Source organism: Peromyscus maniculatus, chromosome 9 (assembly GCF_049852395.1).
Source record: "Peromyscus maniculatus bairdii isolate BWxNUB_F1_BW_parent chromosome 9, HU_Pman_BW_mat_3.1, whole genome shotgun sequence".
Lineage (NCBI taxonomy): Eukaryota > Metazoa > Chordata > Mammalia > Rodentia > Cricetidae > Peromyscus > Peromyscus maniculatus.
The window spans coordinates 68,312,324-68,328,872 of NC_134860.1; the positions used below are offsets into that span (position 1 = coordinate 68,312,324).

Sequence of the window (16,549 nt, forward strand, 5' to 3'; positions counted from 1 at the left end):
ACACGCAGCTGAAAATGGACGCAGGAAGAGGTTTGGGGAACATTCAGATCCCCAGGGGGACCTTAATTAACCTCAGCTACTTGGGTGGCTGAGGCCGGAGAACTGCAGCTTCAAAGGATGTCTGGGCGACAAAGCAAATTCAAAGCCAGCCTGAGCAGCTCAGCAAGACCCTCGCTCTAAGCGAAGAGAGAATACAATCAAAAGAGGTCGGGGGATGTAATTCAGGCATGGCGTGTCTGCCCAGCGTACGCCTGGAAGGTCCAGGTCCAGTCCTACTGGGAGCGGGGTGGCAGTGGAAGACACGCTCCCAATCACGTGACCAGGGTGTGCGTTCAGAAAAAACTGGATTCTATCTGCAAACCTGATGTCAAAATCTGGCTGCACGTTACAACAGCTCGGGGGACTATTGTGCTAAAATGCAAATTCTAGAAACTTCTGCTGGAGTATGGACGTGTGCTGGCTAGCAGTCACAGGCCCCCGCAGTGACCTTGGGGAGTCTTGTATATCATGGGAAATTGAACTTGAGAGCTCTCCCCACGCCCTCTCTCTGTGCATCCGTGCGTGCGTGCACATGATGTGCACACGTATTCAAGAGGCCAGGAGAGGACACGGGGTGTCCTATCCTTCTAGTCTCCCTACCTTACTCCCTCGAGACAGTGTCTCTCATTGAACCTGGAGCTAGGCTGGCAGCCAGCGGAAAACAACACTGCCATTACAGATATTTCACCGGGGTGCGGGGCATTCAAACTCGGGTCCTCAAGCTTTCAAAGCAGGGGCTCTTACTACTGAAACACGTCCTGAGCCCACACTACCGTTTTTACTAATTGCTCTTTATTCACATAAACCACAGTCCTTTCTCTGCTTGTGCTTTTATCAGGGTCTACCCATGAGAGCCAGCCCTCTGGGAATGCCTGCAATACAGGTTTTTTAGACCGATAAAGTCTAAGTCCCGCACTCTGTTGACCCCAGAATACTGCTGCAGACCCTAAGGCCCATGTCCAAGTCCCCGATGGCAGGCCTGCCTCTTAACCCACTGCCCACGTGGCACCCTCGGCCTCCCGGGTGATGCTGACACTGGCCACACTTGAGCAGCTCTGCGTGCATGCTACACGGTGCCCTGTCCACTTTCTCCTTTCAAGCCCCAGCCTCTTCATCCTTCTGGGTGTGGCTTCAGCATGCCTCCGGCACAAACCCTCAACTATGCTGGCACCTTCACTTCTCACAGACGAACCCCGTAATTACAGCGAGGCCCACAAAATGTGGTACTCTGCTTTCATTCCCGCTAGCTGAGCTCCTCCCTAAAGCATGGTAGGCAGGTCCTCTGCAGAAGCAGCCAGCGCTCTTAACCACTGAGCTCCCTGACGGTGACTTGTGTTTCTCCACTTCCCACAATGCTCGGGGAGGAGCAGAACAGAAGATTAGGACTTGGCTGGCTGACTCCTACGGGGCTGCCACCAATAGCCCCTGATTCCAAGTAGCTGTGATAATACGGAAGAACACAGAACCAAGGGCTAAAAGCCCCAGGTTTTAGCGAAAACTAGAGCCGAGATCAGTAAAATCTGAGTCTCAGCCCCTATCCCAGGAACCCTCATGAAGCCACTCCCCAGAAAAACAATTCCTCCTGCATCTGAGCGGACTGTGAGGCGCATCTGGCGTGGTGTGTGAATAGCAAACTCTACTGCCTGCGCTGTCCTGGAAGCCATGGTTTGCGAGCAGTGAGTGACCCAGGCGCGGCAGGAAACTAACAGGCAGGTAGGTGGTCAGGAGGCCTCACTGGACTTGCAGAATGTGTCGATCCCAACAAAGGTGGCAGCTGACCGCCACCGAGGCCTACCCGACAGAGAGGAGTCTTACCGTGGAGAGGTTCCTGTGTCCTTCCCTGGGCTGGGTAGCATTATCCCGGCCTACTCCCACATCCAGGTGGTTGAGCAAGGCCTTCAGCTGTGGCAGGGTAAGGCTGTCATTCTCCCCATAGCGGTTCATGAGATTTTCCAGGAAAGAGGTGGCGCTGAGGGCTGGCATGGCAGCGGAGGAGGCGTGAGTCTGGGGGACCGTCCTCCATATACCAAACAGCACCAAGAGGAGGCAGCCAGGGAGGGCTGGGTGCAGGGGCTTCATGGTGACCAAGTACACCTAGAAGAACACAAAGCCAGGTGAGGGCAAGGTCTCTATCTCTTCCCCCAACACCCAAGTGACTGCCAACTCACCACCCCCGTGCCAAGGACAAGGGTCCCCTTCCCTCAGACTCTGAGTAGGACAAGCATCTAAGTGTGACGTAGTCTCCCTCTCCACCTGCTCCACCTGGCTTTGGAGAAATCCTTTTGAAGGGGTAAAACGACAAGAAAAGGGACATGTGCCTCCCAGCATGGGGGAGGAAGGGGCAGGAGGACTAGGAGGAGTTCAAGGCCAGTTTCAGCTACACCGTGAACTTGGACTATAGAAGAACCTGTTCCCCCAAAAGGGAGATGTAGGGATGGAGAGCTTTCTTTCTTCAGATGCCCATACTCCTGTAAGAAACCCTGATAAAACTGAGTACACACACACACACACACACACACACACACACACACACCCCAAATGGAGAAAGGGGACTAGTTGGGAAGAGAAAGGGATTCAGTGGGAATGAGACAAGAGAGGGTCCTAAAGAGTGAATAAGATCAGAATGCATTATATACATATATAAAAATGTCATAATGAAACCCATTACTGTGCGTAATTGCGTACAGTAATGGGTTTCATTATGCTAATAAAAATATTGTGCTAATAAAAATTTATTATTATTTTATGTGTTTGGGTATTTTGGCTGCATCTCTGCCTATGTACCATGTGCATACCTTGGTGTCTCCAGAGACCAGAGGAGGGCATCATGTCCCCTGGCACTAGAGTTATGGACAGTTGTGGGCCACCATGTGGGTGCTGGGTCCTCTGTAAGAGAAGCCAGTGTTCTTAACCACCGAGCTGTCTCTCCAGCCCCTAATAAAAAGTTTCAAAAGGAAGAAAAACAGCCAGGTGGTGATGGCACATGCCTTTAATCCCAACACTCAAGAGGGAGAGGAAGGCAGATCTCTATGAGTTCGAGGCCAACCTGGTCTACAAAGCGAGTTTTAGGACAGACAGGGCTACACAGAGAAACCCTTCTCAAAAAACAAAACAAAACAAAACAAAACAAAGACCCAACAGCAAAAACCTAAAAGAAAAAAAAAAAAACAGAAAAAAGAAAACAGAAGAAATGCTTATCATATCATCTCTGTCTAATACTGAGAACACATATTCGAAAGCCCAAGCTGGGGATGGCAGCACATCCCTACAATCCCAGCACTCAGCAGGCCAAGGCAGGCCAGTCACAAGTCCGGGCTACACAGTGAAACGTCATTAAGACCGTGCAGCAAACTTTACAGCTCTGTAGAAGAATGTTTCCCTAAGGTGCAAAAAAAAAAAAAAAAAAAGCCCTGGTTCTACATCCAGAACTGCAAAATACAACACAAAGACTTCATGTTCGAGGGACCAAATCACAGAATTTATCTTCTTTCTAGAATTTACGTATTTCAGTCTTCCAGAATTTACTCTAATCAATGCAATTTTAAAAATAATAGTAAGCAGCAGCTAGGGGCTGGACAGATGGCTTAGTGGTTTGGAGCACTTGCTGATCTTGCAAGTGATCAGGGGTCAGTCCTCAGTACTCACAGGTCAGCTTGAGCCATCTGTGACTCCAGTTCCAGGGGATCTGGAGCCCTCTTCTGGTTTCCATGGGCTTACACTCAGTGTACTTAACATACATGCAAGCAAACATCTATACACATAAAATAAATAACCCTCACAGAGATCCACCTGCCTCTGCCTTCCTCCCAAGTGCGGGGACTAAAGGTGTGCGCCACCACCGTCCGGCTATAATATCCAATTTTAAAGCAGAATTACTTCATACAGTTAAAAAACTTCACAAGGAACAAAGAAATACGAGAACTGGTTATGATTTTCCTGTTAATCATTTACTTCCCTTAGTCCAGTTATACCTTAATTAGTGACATCAGCACATTAGGAACGCCAGCCAGCCCAGCAGAAGTCTATCACTGTGATGGTCTCCTCCCTGGGGAGGTGGAATCCAGCACCAAATGCTTCACCACATACCGCTCCACCTCTGTCTAAAGGAACAGTGTCTCCATGTCTAAAGGAACAGTATCTCCATGTCTCTCCATGTCTAAAGGAACAGTATCTCCATGTCTAAAGGAACAGTATCTCCATGTCTAGAGGAACAGCATCTCCATGTCTAGAGGAACAGCATCTCCATGTCTAGAGGAACAGCATCTCCATGTCTAAAGGAACAGCATCTCCATGTCTAGAGGAGCGGCGTCTCCATGGCTAAGAAACAGGCCTGCCTGAACCCTGCCCCTGCTGTTTGAATTACCACACCATTGCTTACAAGAGAAAAGGCATTAGGCAAGTCACTCAACCTCAACTACCTCCATTTTCTCATCTGTAAAGGCAGTACCCATCTCACAGGATGACCGACCCTCAAGATTTTAGGGCTAAAGTGATGGCGAGGCCCTTGTCACTAATTACCTGAACTAAGACACTGGAAATCTGGCTCTACCCGTTCAGACTGACCTGAATTGCACAGTGAGACGAAAGGAAGAAAGGAGGAAGGCAGAAGAGGAAGGGAGATGACCACCCCTGGAGAAAGGCGAGGGACTGCAGCTCAGCCGTAGAGCACGGGCCTCACACGTACAAGGCCCTGGACGGGATCCCTAACACTGGAAAAAGAAGAGAGGCTGGGTGTGGTTGTGCACACCTTTAATCCCTGGGGAGGCAGGTAGAGGTAGATGGATCTCTGTGAGTTCGAGGCCAGCCTGGTCTACATCGTGAGTTCTAGGACAGCCAGAGCAAATAGTGAGACTCTGCCTGGGGGGGCGGGGGGGGGGGGGCGCCGGGGAGACACAGAGAGAGAGAGAACAAAAATCTGGCTATAATCATTCAAAGATAAGACTGCTTTGCCAAATTTGATTTTCAGTTCAAACATGAAGCTTTAACGAAACTGTTCTGAGACCCTGTCATTGCCTTTACATCAACTAAGACTCACAACTCCTGTACCCTGTCAGTCAGTCACATAAGCCACAACACACCTGAGGGTACTCTGGCTTTAGACCCCACACATGGGACCCCAAAGCTGGGGACAAAAAGAACGTCATTCTTCAGTCGGGAGGCAGAAGCAGATTTCTCTGACCTCGAGGCCAGCCTGCTCTATATAGCAAGTTCCAGGTAGCCAGGGCTACAAAGTAAGACCCTGTCTGAAATAAGTTAAGTAAACAAACAAATAATTTTCTAAGAGTTGCTCTTTGGTGGAATATACTTTCAGCCATACAACAGGAAGGACCAGACAAGGACAAAAAAAAAAAAAAAAAAAAAAGGCAGTCTGCAAAATGGTTTATTTTCCAACTCAATACTCTGGGTTCAAAACCAAGAACCAGGTTAATCTATGCTTTGTGGAGTGGATCTTAGGCAAAAATTAGACTAAAACCCACTTCAAAAGAAGTCGTTTGACTGCCATGGTAGCATATGCCCACACTCCCAGGAGTGAGGAGTTAAGGCCCAGCCTCAGCTACACAGTGAGTTCAAGGCCAGCCTGGGCTACAAGAGACCCTCTCTCAACAAAGAAAAATGGAGGGAGGAGTGGAGACTGGCTATCCAGCCAGCTGGCCGTGAACGTCTGTGCTCTCTTTGCCGTCAGCACGAGGGCTGGGAGGGCTGGGCGTGCAAGGGGCAGAGGTCTAAGCAGGACCTAGTTAAAGGAGCCGTGGTGAGCAGCAGTTAGTCAGCCTTTTCGCAGGGCAGATCTTGTTCTGCCTCTGACATTGACTCACTGCTCCCTTTCAAAGAAGCTAGGGAAGGTATCCCTGCTTAACAGATAAGGGGGCTGGGATCAGGAGCCTCGAAAATAGATCCAGTGGCAGCCAAGTCAGGAACTGAATTTTTCATGGACCGAAGTCAGGTCTGAAAGACATCCAAGCCCTGGCATCCAGTGGGGGCCCCAGCACGAAGACAGAGAGTCTGTGCCCTGGACGCCATGGAGAATTGCGGAACTAACTCTGCAGGCCGCTGCACAGAGACCTGCTAGGTTCCCAGTGGGGACCCTAGATTCAGGCTGGGGATGCCCTGAAGATCTGGGGGGAGGGACAGCCGGGGTGCTGTCGAGGCAAGGCTGTCTTACAGGGCTCCTGCTGTAGAATCCTCGAGCAGAGCCCTGCTCCTACTTCAAATACCTTTCTCAAATTTCCCTTCATTCAGCAACTTCAAAACACGACTAAAAAAGGAACAAAAGCCCTTCAAATGTGGGCGCCACGGGGTGATTTTACTTTGGCAGCTCCACCTGGATGGGCATTCAGGTAGAGGTTGGCATTTACGATGGATTGGTTTTCGGGTGGCCTAGTGGCCCCTTGATGCCTCCCATGGCTTTGAGGGCATCCTGCAATGCTAGACAACTGGCACCTCCTGGATGTGCCCTAACACAAGCCTGGGGCTACCCGGGTTTCTCCAGGAAACCTCTTCTCTCTCCTTCTGCTGGCACGGCGGCTCCCTTCTCTAGAAAACACTGCTTTGGGCTTTGCAGACGAGACAGTGTCAGGGCTCTGGGGTGCAGGCCAGTCCCTGCAGGTGGGAAGACGCAGTGAGCAGAGTTCTGTCACCTGGCCCAGCCCTTGAGCTCATCTCTCCGGGAGTAAGGGAGTCTAAGCACAAGAGGGGCCCTCAGGAGTCCTTGTCCGGAGTTCTAGGAACTGCTGAGGGCGCTCCAAACTCCAGTGACCCTGGCCTTTGGGTAAGCATGAAGGGCGCTTTCTGCTCCAGCAGAGCTCTTGGTTGCCCCCCCCCACACACACCTGTAAGGGGAAAAGTGTTTCTAGAAGACTCTTTGAAATCAGCCAGGTATGGTGGCTCACATTTGTAGTCTGAGTACTTGGGAGGCAGGAGGATTGCTACTGGATCTACACAACTGAGTCCCAGGCCAGCCAGGGCTACACAGGGATGCGAGCGTGTGAGAGCACACTCTCTCTCTCTCTCTCTCTCTCTCTCTCTCTCTCTCTCTCTCTCTCTCTCTCTCTCTCACACACACACACACACACACACACACACACACACACACACACACCCCAAAAAGCAAGTAAATAACAAAATCCAGGTACCTTGGAGGAAATAGAGAGGCAGGAAGCACACACAGCTCGTACCAGAGGTCCTCACTCTGGCCTCAGGGGAGCCCCTGCAGTCCTCCCGGAAGTGCTAGGAAGTGTGGGGCAGAGGCAAGGCTCTGGTGTGTGGCCACTCAGTCCAGGCCCCGCTCACTAAAGAGCCTCTGGAGATTCCCCCCCTCTGACCACTGGGCTCAGGGTCGAAGGAAGTTATCCTAAAGCCTCGGGTCCATCCCCAAGCACTAGACCACAGCCTTAGGGGAACAAAATATATAAAAGGAAGTCGACATGACACTCATCCTAGAATCCTGGAGCACTGTGACGTCCCCTTGCCATCCTCAGTCTCCTAAACGGGAGTCCTGCTGACTGTCACCCCCTCATGGGGTCCGGAAGCACCTACAAACGGCAGTTCTGTCTGTCTGCTGGCACACGGCGGCACTGGTTACGGGGTTCAGTCTTTCTAGACTTAACCAAGCGAAGGGAAGCACTTGCTTTACTTTGAGGTAACTAGGTGGTAACTTGCCGCGCTGTTCAGTCAAGAAGCTGACCACTGAGGAGGAGAGAGCAGAAACCTGAAGGACTGTGGAGTGGCCAAGCCTCCCTTCCCTGGTCCTGCCAGCTGGTCAGGAGACCCCCTACTCCGTACCCAGACTCCCCGGAGCATGGCCATAAACACAGACACACAAACACACGCACACAGGCTCCGACGCAAACTTGGCCAAGGCAAGAGTGTTTCTGAGGCCACCGAGAGGTAGGTAGGGGTACTGATGACCCTTCCCCTCCCTTGTCACACACGGATGACTTCCTAGGTGACCAGGCTGAATTGCAACCTCATCTAATCTCGTTTATCTCTGAGGACAGGATGCCTGAAAGGCCAGAAGTTCCATTTCAGGTGGGCCAGCCAGAACTGGTTGGTGCTAAGATGGCTGCCAGAGTGACCGGACAACCGAAGTCACTACAATTCCAAGTGTCTGCTGAATGACCCACCTCCCAATTGCCTTAACCGTGACGAGAAGGCACGCCGCTCTCCTCCTGCAGCCCCAACTGTGACAACCTAAATGATAGGCCATTTCTCGCCAAGGTCCCCAAGCCCGGCAAGAGACAAACCGCCACCGATTCTTTGTCCACCCCAACTGAGGGTTATGGGGGACAGCTCCTGGAGATCTGCCTCTCTCTGGTAGAGGGGCTCCAACATGCACACCGACCTGGGGACACCTGCCAGTTCCAGGGGAGTCCTCCTCCTTCCAAGAGAAGTGGGAGGTAGGTACGCTACCAAAATAGACGGAACCACGTCTGCACTACAGGGAACAGTCACAAAAATCCCAGAGCAGAGGACAGGGCCGCCTCCCTGCCTCGCTTCCATTCTCCAGGCCCTGAGCGCAGACCTGAACACCCTCTGTATGCCTCGGGGAAGGAAGCAGGAAACAAGTCAGCCACACCGGGTGGGAAGAGAGCCCGTTTCCTATTTTAGGGACAAGGTACATCAGGCAGACACAGGCAGAGCCAAGCATACCGGCACCACAGGATCTAAGGACGACGGTTCTGCCCATTGCCAGAAGAGAGGGCCAGCAGATAACAGCATTTGTGAGAGAGACGGAGGCAGGAGAGCCACGAGTTCTGGGCCAGCCTGGTCTCAATAGTTAAACTCTATCTAAAAGAGAGAGAGAGAGAGAGAGAGAGAGAGAGAGAGAGAGAGAGAGAGAGAGAGAGAGAGAGAGAGAGAGAAGGAAGGAAGGAAGGAAGGAAGGAAGGAAGGAAGGAAGGAAGGAAGGAAGGAAGGAAGGAAGGAAGGAAGGAAGGAAGGAAGGAAGGAAGGAAGGGGAAGGGGGAGGGAGAAAGAAAGGAAGGAAACAAATTATAAAATAGGCCCAGAGAGATAACTCAGTGCTCAGCACTCATGTAAAAACCAGTCAGGTAAACTCCAGATTCAGGGAAAAACCCTACCTCAAAGAATACTGCAGGGAACAACTAAGGAAGATGCCCAGCATTGACTTCTGGGCTCCAGACACTCCTACACACACATCACACACACACACACACACACACACACACACACACACACACACACACACACGAGGCATGTGCCCAAATATACATGACACACACATGCAGAATGGAGATAACAGCATACAAAAAAAGGAAGAGCAGGGAAAGAGGAACTAAATGGTACCACTGAGGCACTAATGGATTATAGTTGTCAGAGAACCAAATTTTGCCAGTAACTCAGACCAGAAATACCAACAAAGGAAGCTTGAGAGGACCAATGTAAATGGGTGAAAAACAGCCATGAAAGCAGCTGTGGAAAGACGGGCAACACAAACTTCCCTGAGAAGAAGGGAAGCTACACCTGAAGACCGAAGTAACCCCCTGCCCTCCAAAACTGTTCAAGACAGAGACACTGCCTCACTCAGACAGAGAACTCAAGGACCAGACAGGATTCTCCCAGGATGCATAGACTTTAAAAACAAACAAAGCTGGGCGACGCACACCTTTAATCCCAGCACTCGGGAGGCAGAGCCAGGCGGACCTCTGTGAGTTCGAGGCGAGCTTGGGCTATAGAGTGAGTTCCAGGACAGGTACCAAAGCTACACAGAGGAACCCTATCTCAAAAAAAAACAAAACAAAAACCAAAAAGGCTTTGGGGCTGGAACAGTGGTCAGGGGCTAAGAGTACTTGTTGCTCTTGCAGGATGGGTTAGATTCCCAGCACCCACATGGTAACAACTCCAGTTCCAGAGAATCCAACACCCTCTTCTGGCCTCCACAGGCTCTTACACACACACAATGCACACACACTCACACAGGCAGACATATATACACATAAAATAAACCTTTAAATTAAGGTATAACGGGAAGGTCTTGGGAGGTAGCCCAGGCAGATTTGGAATTCATGGTCCTCTGGCCTTGGCTCCCAAGAGGAGGTGTATTGATGTGTACCGCCATGCCTGAGTAAAACGGTTTCTACATGGGAGTTTAATTCTGACAATCTCGTCTTCCCTATAGGAACATTAAATATTAAAGATAAACAGGAATGTCCGCACTGCTCTCACAGAAAAGCCTGGTGGCGCACAACTCTGATCCCAGCACTCAGGAAGTAAAGCAGGAAGATGAGGAGTTCAGGGCTAGCCTTAGCTACACAGTGAACTTGAGGCCAGTATGGGTTACACGAGACCCTTTCTGGAGGAAAAAACAAAAACATTTTCCTTGTTGAGCCTTGAAGCTCAGGCTTATAATCCCAACTACTTAGGAGACTGAGGCAGGAGGATTATGAATTCAAGGCAAGCCCGTGGGCCACAAAGTTGAGTCCAAGCCCTACCAAGTATGTTCAAGGCTGATTTACTCAATCTATTTCAATTAAAAAAAAAAAATTTTTTTTTAAAGTGGGGATAGAATTTGGCAATAAATTGCTTGTCTAGCAACCGTGAGGTCCTAGGTTCAATTCCTAGAAATTGAAAAAGAATTTTTTAAAGTATTATCCCTTGCCAAGATATAATTAAGCTAACAGGTAGAGATTCCCAAGCATGAAAGAAATTCCCTTGCCAGGGAAGAAAACTTTCCAGTGAAATGTACCCCCTCCCCCACCCCGGGGGGGGGGGAGAGTTGAGGGGGGTGCAATAGAGTCCAGGGAGTAAGGAGGACAACAGGCCCTCAGCCTGGTGCAAAGACCCGAGTTCAGTCCCCAGAACGTATGTAAAAATGCTGGTTGTTGGGGCTGCAGGGATACCTTTAGTTAAGGGCACTTGTTACTCTTCCAGAGGACCGGGGTTCTATTCCCGGTACCCACAGGGCAGCTCACAACCATCCATAACTCCAGTTCCTGGGATCTGTATCATCCTCGGGCCTCCACAGGCACCACATGGTACACAAACACAGGCAAAACACTCGTATACATAAAACAAAAATAAATCTTAAAAAAAAATTTTTTTTTGGAAGAAGTTGATTGTGGTGGGGCCCAACTGTAATTCCAGCACTCACACATCAGGAGAGAGGCTGAGACAGGAGAACCATTCAGTAGCTCATGGGCCTGGAGACCAATATGCAGACCCAGGAGACCCTGCCCCAAGCGGAGGGAGAAGGAAAATGCCGTCCTCTGACTTCCACAATGGCACACGTTCACATACACACAAAAATAATAAAATAAATTTTTAAAAAAGAGAAACCAGGGGTAGAAGAAATCCTTAAAAAAACAGACAATCCAATAATGTAATTAGCATCATCAGGGTGTGGGTGAAACGAGATGGGGGCAGGGTGGTAAGGCAAAAGTCCTCCTTTGAAATAGAGCAAGAGTCAATAGGTACTGTCTAAAGAGAAAACAAGTCATGATAGATGACTCACAAACAATTAACTCTGCTGAGAGAAAATTAGCTCTTGCAAGTAACATATTTCTTTAAAACTTAATAATTCCCTTCAGTTTACTGCAGTTTCTTCTTCTGCTGCTACAGTCAAAGAGATGCGAAGCTTTCCCACAGGAGTATTTACATCTACTTTTCAATATCCATTTGTATATGAATATGCCTGGAAGGATATTTGGAATATTAGAAAAAAGACAATGTATGCTTTTTTGTTTGTGTGTTGGAGAGACAGGGTCCTTCTACATAGCCCTGGCTGTCCTGGAACTCACTATATACACAGGCTGGTCTTCAGCTCAGAGATCTGGCGACCTGTGCCTCCCAAGGGCCAGGACTAAAAGCATGCACCACCATGGCCCGGGAATAGATCTACCCCAGGAAGCGATGTTGGAACGCAGTGATGTCACAAAAGACAGGAGCATCACCAGGGAGCAAAGCCTGACTTCCTCCTTCCTCCGCTCCCTTTGAAATGGTCTCTCAGGCAGCCTAAGCATCCCTCAATTGATATGTAACAGAGGCTGACCTTGAACTCCTGATGCCCCTGCCTCCGCCTCCTGAGTGAGAGGCTTCTCAGAGCCACATGGATTTATGCAGTGCTGGGGATCAAACCTAGGGCCGTGGGCATACATACTAAGCAAGCTACATCCCCGCCCAAACTTTCCAAGTATGGCATAAAATCTAGAACCCTACAGACACACTTCACGATAATATCCTCCATATTTATGGTCCAACTAACAATGACACAGTCACCTGTGTAAACCTCAGTATCCAAAATTAGAAAGCTGGCAATTACTCCTTTTTCCATTTCCCTTTATGGAGGTGAGGGCCTCACATACGCCAGGCAAACGCTCTACCCACCGACAGGCTACGACCTCAGCCCAAGCTGCAGCCTTAAAGCCCTATATTCGGGTAAATACTGTCTCTGGAGCTTACAGAGCTTTAAGGAAAACTATCTGGGATCCCAGTTCAAGCACTGCCTGGGCTACAGAGTAAGTTCAAACACAGCCTAAGCAACTCATCAGGACTCTGTCGTAAGACCCAGGTGAAGTGGTACATACCTGTAATTCCAAGCACTTGGGAGGCAGAGGCAGGAAGGTCAGGAGTTTCGTTAGGGCCAGCCTTAATCATTATATCTGGAAGCTAGCTTGGGCTACAGGAGATCCTTTCTCACCTCCACTTCCCCCAAACGGACCCCCCCCCCAGAAAAGAGGCTAAAAATGTCCTAGGATTGACCCCCCACTCCCCATCCCCACAAAGAAGGAAAGGGAAAGGGGGGGGCGGGTGACAGAGGCAGTGCACACCTGTAATCCCAGCTCTCGGCAAACTGAAGCAGGGGGATGACTCTGAATTCACCGGCAGCCTAGGCAACAGAGGGCGGTCCTGTGAAACAGAAGTGAAAAAGAGGAAAACTCTCCTGACTCCGTCCCTTTGCACTCACCGACTGAGCGTGGTCCAGAGCCCACACGCACCCAAGACAAGCTATCCTGGGCCTCCACCCAAGTACAGCTAGGACACAGCGCGGCTCGACCACAGCCTTACTCACCCAGACCAGGCACTCAATGGTCACTCAATGGTCGTATTATTCCAGTCCCTCCCACGGAACCACGTTACAATTCCTGGTTCCTATTCCAGGCCCTGGGCCTCAAGCTATAGCATGCCAAAGGCCACCCAGGATGGGAGACTTCCACACAGCACAAGAGCTTGGGCAGGGGCCTACTCCTTCACCCCAAGAAACCTCAGGCTGCTAAAAGGGGGAAGGATGGAAGAACACACACACACACACACACACACACACACACACACACACACACACACACACAAAACACAAAGAGTCAATGGTAACCCAGAAGCAGGGAACAAAAATCAGAACCAGTAGCCTGGGACTCACCACACACACGTCTGCTGATCTCCCCTGGTGTGTGTCAGCACAGTGGAGAGGAGGTTATAAGGCTAGAGACCAGTGATCAGGGCCTGGGGCAGCCTCATGGGCTGGAACAGGAAGGCGGTTTTTAGCCCCAAGCTGAGCCGGAATGAGTTTAATGACGGCCAAGCCCAGTGTTGGAGCCAGGAGGCGGGAGGGGAAAGCATACTTCAGAGCTCAGGGGCCACCAGAACTTTCCAAAATTTCTTCAGGCAGCGGAGACATGGAAGGGGCCCAGGGGAGCGGCCAGCACTTCCCGCCAAAGCCTGGGCAAAAGTTGCTCCTATTTCCACCACCTGTCCATCCCCATTTCCCAGACACCCGATTGCAAAAGTGTGGCCTGTTGTTCATGACTGTTTGCCAGGCCACAGTGTCCTACGTGTGGCCTACGTAACCAACGTGGTGCTCACTCACATCTCTCACTTACATCACCTGCTTGAGCCGAGGCTTCCCGGCTTGTTATTCAGGGTCAAATAAAAAGCAAGGCCAAGTAACTAAATCGTAAACGCTTTTTCTCACAAGCATCTCAATGACCCCCTCTTCCAGGGGGTCACAGCCCACTCTTAGCTCCCCAACTATTTTGGATGCTACTATATTTCTTTGTCTTTCAACAAGTCTGTTTAGGGTTGGGGATTTAGCTCAGTGGTAGAGTGCTTGCCTAGCAAGCACAAGGCCCTGGGTTCGGTCCTCAGCTCCGGAAAAAAAAAAAAAAAGACGAAAAAATAAATTAAAAAAAAAAAAACAAGTCTGTTTAACTAGATTGTCATTCATTAAAGGCAAGGAGGGTCGTCTAGCATCCCTTTGTCAACATGAGTCTGGCATGGTGCTCGGTATACACGGGCTAGACACAGAGAATTTCTGATCAAGGATGAGAAGTTTAACCTCCTGCTGTACCAATATCTACAAGGCCCCTACAGCCCAACACCCCTTTCTACAGACATTCTATGTCCCTAGATGTCCCCACAGATGTGTGAAGTCTGCTGTCAGGACCATCTATTGTTCCTTCCTCTAAACCTTTCTCTTATCGTAAACACACACACACACACACACACACACACACACACACACACACACACCAGCACAAATGTGCAAGCACGTTTGTTTTGTCTTTTATTTTTCAGAATAAACCATGTAACCCTAGCAGGCCTGGGACTTCATGCAGCCCAGGCTAGCCTTGAACTCAAGGCAATCCTCCTGTCTCATCCTACTAAGTGCTGAGGTTATGGGTAGGCACTGTCACACTGGGTACTTCTCTTACGTTAAATAAACTGAAAAGCTAGTTTATACTTATTAAACCTAAAACAGTCCCAGCCCAGCATACACCAGCTCTCAAAGAGAAGAAAAAAAAGGAGTTCAAGCCTGACTTCAGCTACCATAGCAAGTCCACATTACATGAGATTGTCTCAATAAATAGAGACATAAAAATCAAGTACAACAAAAACCTCTCTTAGCCTGAGAGTTCATTCATTCAAGAAATGGTCACTTCCTGCCCATGACCAGGAATAACGTGAGTCCCTGGGATGTACCTTCCCTCACACAACATGGAAGGTAAGTCCCAGCCAAGAAACTCAGCAGTATGGCAAAGCCAAGAATAATGGGCAGCTCAAGGGTTACCTGGCCATACTGAGCCCACAGAGATCCCGCACAGAATGTTAAACAGTCTGGAGACTCATAGGAAGGGCTGAAGAAACGACTCTGAGCTGAGCTCCCAGGGCCTACTCCCAAGATCGTGTTGCTGAACTATGCTACAAGGGGCTGCTACTCGGGCATCTGGTAGCTATGGCATTAAGACATCCCTGCCAGGGAACCATTTCAGGGAAACAGATGTCCTCGAGTCTATCCTAGGGGGGGAAAAAGGCCCAGCCTCTTCCCACAAAACTGTTACACATGTGCTGAGCACATCTAACTGGCAGAGTCTGAGTCACACCGGGAATTTTAGTAGCACAGGATCTCTGAGTAGAGTCTGGTTTTGTTTTCTTATGCAACGCTGAGGCTCTAACCTAGTGCCTCCACCAGTGAACTACACTCCCAGGCCATGAACGTGTATTTTTTTTTAAAAGATTTTTATTTTATGTGTATTTTACGTGTTTGCACGAACGTTTGTCTCTGTGCCACGTGTGTGCTGTGCGGTGTGCAGTGTGTACAGCGCGCAGTGCCTGCTGAGGCCAAATGAGGGCACCCGATCCTCCGGGACTGGAGTCACGGATTGGCTTCGAGCCACCATGTACCTGCTGTGAATGGAGCCCAGGCCCTCTGAATGAACAGCTGGTGCTGTTAACCACGGCGGCCTCTCTCCAGCCCCAGGAACGTGTATTTTTGATTCTCTACCCGTAGGGAACAAGTTCATGTGTGCCCCACCCCTGACAGATAATGGAAAACGTAACAGAAGAGCAGTCTGGTGTCAGAGGCCAGGAGGGCTCCCCTAAAGGAAAGCCCAGAACCCCAGATCATGTAAAAGTAAGCTGGGGGAGGGAAAAGAACAGTCTATGAAGCTGTGGCCATCCTCAGGGACTCAGTGAAGACAGAGCATCTAGAACTTGAAGTCCACGGTGGCTAGTCACACAAAAGGCCACACAGGGGAGAGGATGACAGGCTAGAAATATGGGCCTTGAAGGACTCAAGGAACATCTGGTTCGGCTGTGGTGGGAATCAAACTCAAGAGTCTCCAGCATGCTAGGCAAGTGTTCTGCCATTGAGCTATTTTCTTTGTTTGCTTGTTTGATTGTTTATTTATTTTTTATTGTTTATTTGCAGTCTTACATTGTAGTCCAGGTTGGCTGGGAACTCAACTACGTAGCCTAGGGCTAGCCTCGAACTCCTGGTAACCCTCCTGCCTCCACCATCCAAGAGCTGGGGACACGAGCCTAAGCCACTAGGCCTGGCATCCACATGTTTTTCATACGTCCGCCTGCCTGGCTGCATCGTGGAGACTGGGCCGGAGGCAGGCAGAAGAGGAGCCGGAGATTAAACAATGGGCTACCATAGACGTCCAGGTGGAAACACCACCAGCTTGGCCTACAGGGCAAAAGTTCTTTGTGTTGGCTTCAGACCTAACAGCAACCCAGGCTATTGTGCAGACCTCCGAATTCTGCAAGCAGAATCAGA

The 16,549-nt window shown here is 49.9% G+C and overlaps 1 protein-coding gene across 7 annotated transcripts in view; it reads right to left on the reverse strand.

Moving 5' to 3' along the window:
* Slc39a14 (solute carrier family 39 member 14) overlaps positions 1-16,549 on the reverse strand; it is a 49,480-nt gene that overhangs the window by 13,770 nt on the left and 19,161 nt on the right. For 2 of the 7 annotated variants that reach the window (XM_076545319.1, XM_076545323.1), the window contains exons 2-3: positions 12,825-12,903; positions 1,855-2,133 (exon numbers count right to left, since the gene is read on the reverse strand). In XM_076545319.1, coding sequence (XP_076401434.1) covers positions 1,855-2,118 — 264 coding nt within the window. In that variant the 5' untranslated portion in view covers positions 2,119-2,133; positions 12,825-12,903. Of the gene's footprint in view, positions 1-1,854; positions 2,134-12,824; positions 12,904-12,961; positions 12,983-13,411; positions 13,688-16,549 lie in introns of those variants that run through there. The other 5 variants (XM_076545324.1, XM_076545321.1, XM_076545320.1 and 2 more) reach the window with 4 other exon arrangements.